This window comes from Marmota flaviventris, chromosome 9 (genome assembly GCF_047511675.1).
Source record: "Marmota flaviventris isolate mMarFla1 chromosome 9, mMarFla1.hap1, whole genome shotgun sequence".
Lineage (NCBI taxonomy): Eukaryota > Metazoa > Chordata > Mammalia > Rodentia > Sciuridae > Marmota > Marmota flaviventris.
This window is the reverse complement of record NC_092506.1, coordinates 93,391,860-93,401,214: the sequence shown is the minus strand read 5'-3', so window position 1 is coordinate 93,401,214 and position 9,355 is coordinate 93,391,860. Positions and strand designations below refer to the sequence as shown.

The window sequence follows — 9,355 nt, the reverse complement described above, 5'->3', positions numbered from 1 at the left end:
GGAAGTCTTGGGAGATGTCGATATTTATGAAGCAAAACACAGGAGGCAAGAGTGGATGGGCTTCAGAAAAAAGGTGAATTGTTGACCTTGAGAAAGAAGTAAGGTATCTCACTGGGCATGAAAGCACATGCTATAATCCCAGCTACTCAAGTTGGAGGCAGTAAGATTCCAAGTTCAAAGCTAATCTGGGCAATTTAGCAAGAACTAGTCCTAATTACGGGGGACTGAACTCAGTGAACTTTTATTACTGAGCTACATACCCAATCCGTTAAACATTTGAGACAGGGTCTCGTTAAATTGCCCTGTTGTGGCATGTTTGAAATAAATCACCGGGTCAGTCTTAAAGCAGAAAATAAAATTTTATTTGTAGGTGAGTTGGAAGGACAGCAGGCAAGTCACCTCTGCAACCTTCAACCACTTCCAGAAGGTAGTTTTTATGGCCAAAACCCACAAGTTACCATTAAGTCCAAATGATAGCAACATAGGAAGTGGGAATGACCCAGTTCAGGATACAGTACACTGCCCAAGAAAAATGGGAACTAAATGGAGAACATCTTACAAATGCATTTCTAAATAATACATTATATAAGAATAACAAACATTTTTTAACTGCCATGCATTGGCAAACAGGGTGTGCTTAGCAGGAGGTATCAGAGGCGGGTTTTTCTCATGGGAGAAGCATTTCTTATATGAAATGAAGTCTCGGGATAAAATGGAGTTTGTCTGTTCAAGGCACATATAGTTTGGTCCCTCACAGCCCAGACTGCCTTAAACTTGGGATCCTCCTGCCCCATTCTCCCAATTACAGGCATGCACCACCACACCTAGCCAGAGATCCTATCTTAAAGTACAAAATGCAAAGATCTGGAGATGTAGCTTAGTTGTAAAGTGCCCCTGGGTTCAAACCCCAGTATCACAAATAAAGAAATGAGGGACCTCTTTCTCTGAGACAGGTAAGCAGGTGAAGATGTACATTAATAGAGGTAAATTTGGAGGTGCAAGGAAAACAAATTATGAAATTTCATACCAAAGGCCTTATTTTTCCAAAGCAAGACTGTCTGTTCGGAATGAAGGAGTTAAGGTAGAGCAGGGAAAAGAAAATTAAATTATACATTTAGCAGCTCAGAAAAAGAACAATGTGAAGGAATTCCCAAGCCTCACTGTTACTGCCATAAGTGTCAGTCTCTCAACAAAGAGTGTTAACTTTCAAATCTAGCTCTGTGTAAAGTTGGCCCATTCTTCAGATTTTGGCCTTCCTGGTTTCTACTGCTGGTTTTCAACCATCAATTGCTGTTGAAGAAAAATCTAAATAATATCTGTCTGCTTCAATAATCATGGTAAGAGAAAGTTTATGTACATTGTTTGTTTTATTTAGGGTATTAGGAATTGAACCCAGAGGTATTTTACTACTGAGCTACATCTGTAGCCCTTTTCAGGCTTGAACTTGTGATCCTCTTGCTTTAGACTCCCTAGCTGCTGGGATCACAGGCATGTGCCATTGCACTGGCTTGTGTTATTATTAAATAAAAATAGCAAAATCACTTAACATCCATGGAAATCTTCTGTCATTCTCTAGATTAGTAAGAAGTGGAAAAAAAATCTTAAGTTTGAATTAGCACTCCAGATATTAGGCCACGGTAAATTCATAGAGCAAGGTGCCACTTGCTTTACTCACCCTAGAACCTATCATCTCTCTTTGTGTGTGTGTGTGTGTTTGGTACTGGGGATTGAATTCTGGGGCACTCTACAACACTGAGCTACATCTCCAGTCCTTTGCATTTTTTTGAGGCAGGTTTTGCTAAATTGCTGAGGCTGGCCTTGAACTTGAGAACCTCCTGTCTCAGCCTCTTGAGTTGCTGGGATTACAGGCATGCACTATACCTGACTTGGACCTCCTTACTATGGAAGATTTTTAACCTTGGTTGTGTGAGCTCTTCAAATTTATAGAGAACTTAAATGTTTATATGCATGTCTTATGCTTTAATCAGTTGTTCAGAAAAACCTGGAAATCCTCAACAGTCTTAGACCCCTGTTCCAAACTGTTCACTGATAAAAACAACAACAACAAAAAACAGGTGTTCAGTGACACAAAAAGTCCATTTTGGTTACATAGTATAAAGTCTCTCCATTTAGAACTTAAAATATTTAACTCTAGGCTGATAGATAGATAGATAGATAGATAGATAGATAGATAGATAGATAGATAGATAAAACCAGCCAGCCAGGGATGTGTCTCATTATAGAGTGTTCCTGGGTTAAATCCATATTATTGAAAAAATATGTAAATATTGCAATCTGTTCTCAGGTACACATGCTCTCAATCAATCCGGCTATGAGGTTCTTTTTGCATTCAGTCTTAGAGCTGGATCCAATTTGATATTTTAGAGCCTGGCATGGTGGCACATGCCTGTAATCCCAGTGGCTCGGGAGGCTGAAGCAGAAATTCAGTGAGACCCAGTCTCTAAATGAAATACAAAATAGGGCTGGGGGTGTGGCTCAGTGGTTGAATGCCCCTGAGTTCAATCCCCAGTACTAAAACAAAAAGATATTTTGGGACCCTCTTTTTTTGATGGAGAGTACCGGGGATTGAACTCTGAGACACTCAACCACTGAACCACATCCCTAGCCCTATTTTGTATTCTATTTAGAGACAGGGTCTCAGTGAGTTGCTTAGCGCCTCAATGTTGCTGAGGCTGGCTTTGAATATGCAATTCTTCTGCCTCAGCCTCTTGAACCATTGGGATTACTGGTGTGTGCCACTGTCCCCAGCTGGGGACCCTCTTTAAGAAAAACAGTACAGCCAGACCCAGTGACTCAGGAAGCTGAAATAAAAGAACATGTTTGAAGCTAGTATGTGTAATTTAGAGAGACTCTCTCAAAAGTTTAAAATATACTAGGTGCAGAGGCACATGCCTGTATTACCAGCAACTTGCAATGCTGGGGCAGGAGCATTATATGTTTGAGGCTAGCCTCAGCAACTTAGCAAGAGCTTCTTTCAAAATAAAGAAAAACAAAAACAAAACTGGGGATGGAGCTCAGTGGTAAAGAACCCATGGGTTCAATCCCAGTACCAAAAAAAAAAAAAACAAACAAAAAACCCCAAACCAAAACCCAACAACAAAAAAAAATACAAAATTACAAGTACAGGTTGAATATCCCTTATCCAAAAAGCTTGAGACCAGAAGTGTTCCAGATTTTGGAATATTTGCATATACATAATAGGGTATCTTGGGGATGGGACCCAAGTCTAAACATTAGATTCAATTGTTTCATATATAATTTTATACATGTTGCCTGAAGTTTTATTTTTCTTTTTGTTTTGCTGGTGACCAAAACTCAGGATCTCACACATGCTGGGCAAGTGCTCTACCATTGAGTTATATTCCCTACCCTTTATATGGTATGTTTAGTATGTATGCATTTTGGTTTTGACTAGTCATATGAAGTCATGTGTGAAATTTTCTACTTGTACTGTCACATTGATGCTCAAAAAGTTTCATGTTTTGGAGCATTTTGGATTTCAGATTAGGGATGCTCAATCTATACAAAATTTCTTGAGCCCCAATCAGGGAGTTGAGAAGCACCCATGTGAGAAGGGTCTCCTGAAAGTTTAAGCTTAATGATAAATGTCTCTTTGTTTAGGTTAATATTACACCGAGACCAAACTTTTCTCTAGCTTCATTTCCAAGTGAACTCATCTCCTTCAACTCCCCTAGATCTCACTCACTGAAAGTCCAAAGCTGAGTTTAGGGTCATTATGAAGTCAACTGTGTTTGTCCAGCCCAACTGCCTGTAAATATTTATTTCACAACTACTACAGTAGAAATAAATGAATTCTCAATTTAAAGAGATCTTTTAAACTTATTTGAAATTTAGTTAGTTTGTGCAAATATGTAAATATACCTGCTATATATTTTTTTTCTTTGAGACAAGGTCTTATTATGTTGCACATGCTGGCCTGAAATTCCTGAATTCATGTGATTCTCCTGCTTCAGCCTCCCAAGTAGCTAGGACTACAAGGGCACCACTACACCCATCTAAAAATTTTAATTAAACTCTTAGAAACTATTTTATAGTAGAAAAATCAAAATTTGGGGGATAAGTGAAAGCTTTTATATTACATTTTTATTTTGCAAGAAAATAAATTATACAACTTAAAAAATAAAATCCAAAAATTAAGCAGTTCATCAAAATATTTCAGCCTACTGCATACAGAAACTGCTACCATTTAAAATTGTACAGCATTATCATCTCAGTATGTAGTGGCACACATTCAAAATCGTATAGACCATATGAGGATAGATTACACCTTAGAAACTCAAAATTTGTTCAACACTCCAAAAGACATTAGTGTAGATGACAAGAAAGCTCTCATGTAATGTTTTTATCTCACAGACATGACCTTGGAAGAATTTATAAGACAGCATCCCAGTCATTCACATGAAAATAGAAAAAACAGCTTGAGTTTATGATAGCAAATCTTTCTTTAAAACTAGCAAATCTTTTACCCAAACTGAATTTTAAAAATTTGCCCTTTGAGCAGGACTAATGACATCGTACTGCAAATAATGCAAAATCCTTTCTTAACAACTAAGGTCATGTTTTGTATTAAATTTAATAAAAAGTAAGAAGAGAGCTAACATTTCATTTTAGGAAACTTTAACATTTATGCACAAAATAAGATCAAGGGACTTAAATAAACAGGTTGAAAGAACTTGGGGACCCCTCCAATAAATGTAAAAATTGGAAGACTTCAGAATTTATTTCAAGATCCTCATCAAATCATTGGAACAGTAATGTTCTAATATTTATTATATCATTGTAAGCAACAAAATTGTCGTATATTTTTACTTGGTAAATTGTTTCATATCTTACTCTGGCAATGAGGTGGCAACAAAGGTTAACATTTTCAGACGGCTCTATCTTTAAAATCAGAAGATGAGAGGTCAAAACTTAACCTGAGGTGCCCTCTTGCCATGCTACTCATAAAACAACTTAATTATATTTTGGTGGTGAAGTTGGTGACTGGGTTTTCTTTTTCCTTAACTATGTTAGGTTTCATTTCTGCTCAGATAGCACTAAGTGTTCATTGGAGAAAAGAACCTGATAAAGGTACACAGTTACAATTAGTATACTTTAACAAATTGCTGATAAAATTTTCTCTTCAGATTCTATTTTTTAAAATTAGCAAATCTATTGTCAAAACATATTTAAAGAAAATTCAACAATGGTATAGGCACCATGTCAACTAAATGGTTTTCATAAACACCAAAAAGTAGTTAAATTTTTGTATATATAACCAAAAAAAGATGAAAACTTAAGTGTACAGTATTTGTTGCTGTTTAATCCCCAAAATACAATCAGGACATAATTAGCTTTAAAAAATCTATTAAAAAATTTAATAGAAAACTTTGCTATGGATTTAATCTTACCCACTTTGCATTAAATTTGCCTTTAGAAATCAAAACATTATGGCTCTCATTCTTAAATTAAATGATCAAAAATGTTAGAAATTCCAAAGAAATTCTGAGAACAATTATGGTTTAAAACAATAAAATTTAAATATAAAAAAAAGGCCTAAAATTTTTCTCCCTTAGTTTCTTCTTTTGTTATTCTTCTATTGGGACAAGCAAATCTGCAATACCAAAATATTTGTTAAACCTAAGGGTCACAGTTATTAAAAAATTATTTCTTCTAAATTTCAAATTTAATTAGAGAAAACAATGAACACTAATTTTAAATTTAATTCTTCACAATATCTTGGTCTAATGACTGACATATGCTATCTTAGAGCTGAAGTATATTTTAAATTCTAAACAAAATTCAAATTTCCTATGAGTTTCAGAACAGGCATTTGATTATAATCAGCAAACCATAAATGTTTTAAATTGACTTTCCTTCTTTGCATTGGGGAGCTCATAAAGCTTCTTGGATAGGGAAGATTCCATGAAATGCTCTTAAAAGCTCTCTGCTATAATATAATACTGGATGCCTTTCAGCACTCCATTTCCTACCATTTTCAAAACCATACTTTTAAATATTACTGAACATCAAAAAGATATAAAATAATTTGTAAGAAAATTTGAAACGTGCACCACAATGAATAAAAATCCATGTTGAGCCATTTTTTCCCCAATGGAAATAGTTTTGTTCTTCTCAGTTGTTCAAGTCCTCAAGTCCTAAAATTTGCACTGCTCTGGGTATTCAGTTGCCAGCAACTAATAAGTTGCTGCTTTGGATTGACTGAAAGTAAAAAGGTAAGTGTTGCCTTCTGAACATTTTAAAAATGTTTATTTTTAAAATATATAAATATATATGTACATATTTGGCAAGTATACTGCTCATATTAAGACTGGAATAACTTTGCTTATGCTTTTCAGGTCTTATGTTTTTTCTTCTCCTCCTAGATGACTGATATTACTTTTTAAAAGAGAAGTCTTTCTTTCCAGAAACCTGAGGCTGTAAAAATCCCTAATCATGAGACTTTAAGATACCAAAATAGTTCTATGCTACAGATTGAGAGATCCGTTCCATAACTGTATTATATCACAGCAGGAGATTTCTGCATTGTGTTCAATAAATTTAGATATGGCATAATAAATACTAGGTATATAAATATTAAGTGTGTTAGTGACAGACACACTTAATGTTTGTTTTGCTGTACTGACCCTGTAGTCATAATGACCTACCTCTCTCCATAAATTTCTTTTGTACAACTGAAGCAACAATATAAGCTTCATTTTTTTCAAAACAAACTCTCCAGCCATATAAGATTTTTCAAAATTCCTTATCATTTAACAAACAACTAAAACAGCAGTCTCCTGCTTAAAGAACACCAACATTTGTAAGTTGGAAATATTTAATATCTTTTTTTAGGTCACCATTAAAATCCAGTTATCATACCGAAGCAGTGTTTGAACTAATAATTTGAAACTATGAAATACTTATCTTCTCACCTACATCTGCCCTCTCCCAATGTTGTATTGACCAGCTCACTCTCATCAAAAGAGGCCAAGAGTGCTACTTCTAGTTTTAATTGCATTTTTTTAAAAACAAAAGATAACAGCATTTTTCAGTGCATGAATATCTGAATATCCTTCCTTGTGCAAGTACATTTTTTTAAGAGAGGAAAAAAGCAACAAGAACCCCGCCCTCTCCCTTCCCAACTATATTTCTTCTGGTGGGTAAAAATCAAATTTACTTTTAAAAGTTCATAATGGGCTCTTCATGAATGCAAGTTTCTCCACAAAACAGCATGCTGTTACAGAGTGCGCAACATGAAGGGAATGCCATCATGCTAACTAATGTGAGTGGCAAAATAGAGTCACTTTATAAGGTAAGGCAGAGATTTTCATATTTATGTAATCAAAGTCCAAATAAACTTTTCTCCAGCTCAAACTTGTAACTTTCTGCCCAAGCACTCCAAAATCTGGGTTCTTAATAATGTCCATGATATTCAAAATTATGCCATATAAATGAAAGTGTTGATATCGGATTCATCTCTTCTGATGTATTTGTGCTCTATAAGCCATTCTATTTGCTCTTTTATCATTTTCTTTTGTGGCAAGAACATGTTTTTCAAAATTTCTACTAATTCAGTCTGAAGTTGGGCATTACTAATTTTCTTTCTCATTTTCATTATTTGTATGATAGCTTCCTAAAAGAAAAAAGAAAAAAAAAGTTAATATATTAAGTAAAGCAAAATGAAAAATGATTTTTTATATATATTTCATCCTCTATCCAACATCTATCAGAATGCACAGCAACTATTAAGGGATTAATCTTCTTTTAAAAATTTATATATGTGTGTGTGGGTATTAGTTGTTGATAGACCTTTATTTTATTCATTTATTTATATGTGGTGCTGAGAATTGAACCCTTGCCTCATATATGCTAGGCAAGTGCTATACCACTGAACCACAAACCCAGTCCATAAGGGATTAATCTTAAGACCAATATTTATTTACAAAAAGTAAATTAGGGGCTGGGGTTGTGGCTCAGAGGTACAGCACTTGCCAAGCACGTGTGAGGCACTAGGTTTAATCCTTAACACCACATACAAAACATAAAACAAAAGGTATTGTGTCAACCTACAACTAAAAAATAAATGTTAAAAAAAAAAAAAAAAGTAAATTAGCCAGGCACTGTGAAACATGCCTGTAATCCCAGTAACTTGGGAGATCAAGGCAGGAGGATCACAAGCTCCAGGCCAGCCTCAGCAACTTAGTGAGGCTGTAAGCAACTTAGCGAGACCCTGTCTCAAAAAATAAAAAGGACTAGGGATGTAGCTCTGTGATAGAGCGCTCCTGTACCAAAAAAACAAAAAATATGCAAACAATCAAAAAGCCATGTAAATTTATTTACTTAATAAAACACTTTTTTCACTGCTTATAAAATAAAATTTTATTAAAGAGATTTTGAAAATAAAAGCAAAATTACCCATAATCTCTCGGCTGAAAGAAATACGCATCACATCTATTTTTTAAATATATATTTTTTTAGTTGTAGATGGACACAATAACTTTATTTTATTTATTTACTTTTATGAGGTGCTGAGGATCCAACCCCGTGCCTCACACATCCCAGATGAGTGCGCTATCATTGAGCTACAACTCCAGCCCCATATCACATATTTTAATATATTTCCTTTCACTTCTTTAAATACATTTTTAAAATTTATCTTACCTGCGAACACAATATGTATATAAACTGATACTGTGTTTAACATCAATTATGATAAAAATCTGTATGTACAAATTTTCCCCTGTACTCAAGTTATTTCTTTGTGTGATAGTACTGTTATAAAATCAGTAAGTACTATTCTTTATATTTACCTAATTAATAAGCTACATTTGTTATAAATATTACTTTTAATTTGAATTAATGCCATTAAATGTTTTAGCTTTCCTTTCTCTAGCTCTAACTGGTAACTTTCTGCTCAAGCACTCCAAAACTTGGGTTAATAGTGTCCATGATATTCAAAATTGTGGCATGTATATGAACGTGTTGGGCTTCATCTCTTCTGATGTATTTGTGCTCTAGAAGCCACTCTATTTCCTCTTTCATCATTTTCTTTTGTGGCAAGTACATGTTTTTTATATTCATGGAAAAATAAGTATTTTTTCATATAGGTAAATTTCATCAATATTTTTAATTTTGTTTTTATTTGTTCTTTTTAGATGTATAACAATAGAGTGTATTTTGACATATTATACATACATGTAGTATAACTTCCCATTCTTGAGGTTGTACATAATGTGGAGTTACACTGGTTGTGTATACATATATGAACACAGGAAAGTTATGTCTGATTCATTCTACTATTTTTCCTATTCTCACTCCCCTTCCTTCATCA

General features: G+C 34.3%; 1 protein-coding gene across 3 annotated transcripts in view; it reads right to left on the bottom strand.

Moving 5' to 3' along the window:
* Positions 1–4,103: 4,103 nt before the first annotated feature.
* The window catches only part of Cul5 (cullin 5), an 84,179-nt gene continuing 78,927 nt past the window's right edge, over positions 4,104–9,355 (bottom strand). For all 3 annotated transcript variants that reach the window (XM_071616669.1, XM_027930619.3, XM_071616670.1), the window contains one exon: positions 4,104–7,657. In XM_071616669.1, coding sequence (XP_071472770.1) covers positions 7,463–7,657 — 195 coding nt within the window. In that variant the 3' untranslated portion in view covers positions 4,104–7,462. The remainder of the gene's footprint in view (positions 7,658–9,355) is intronic.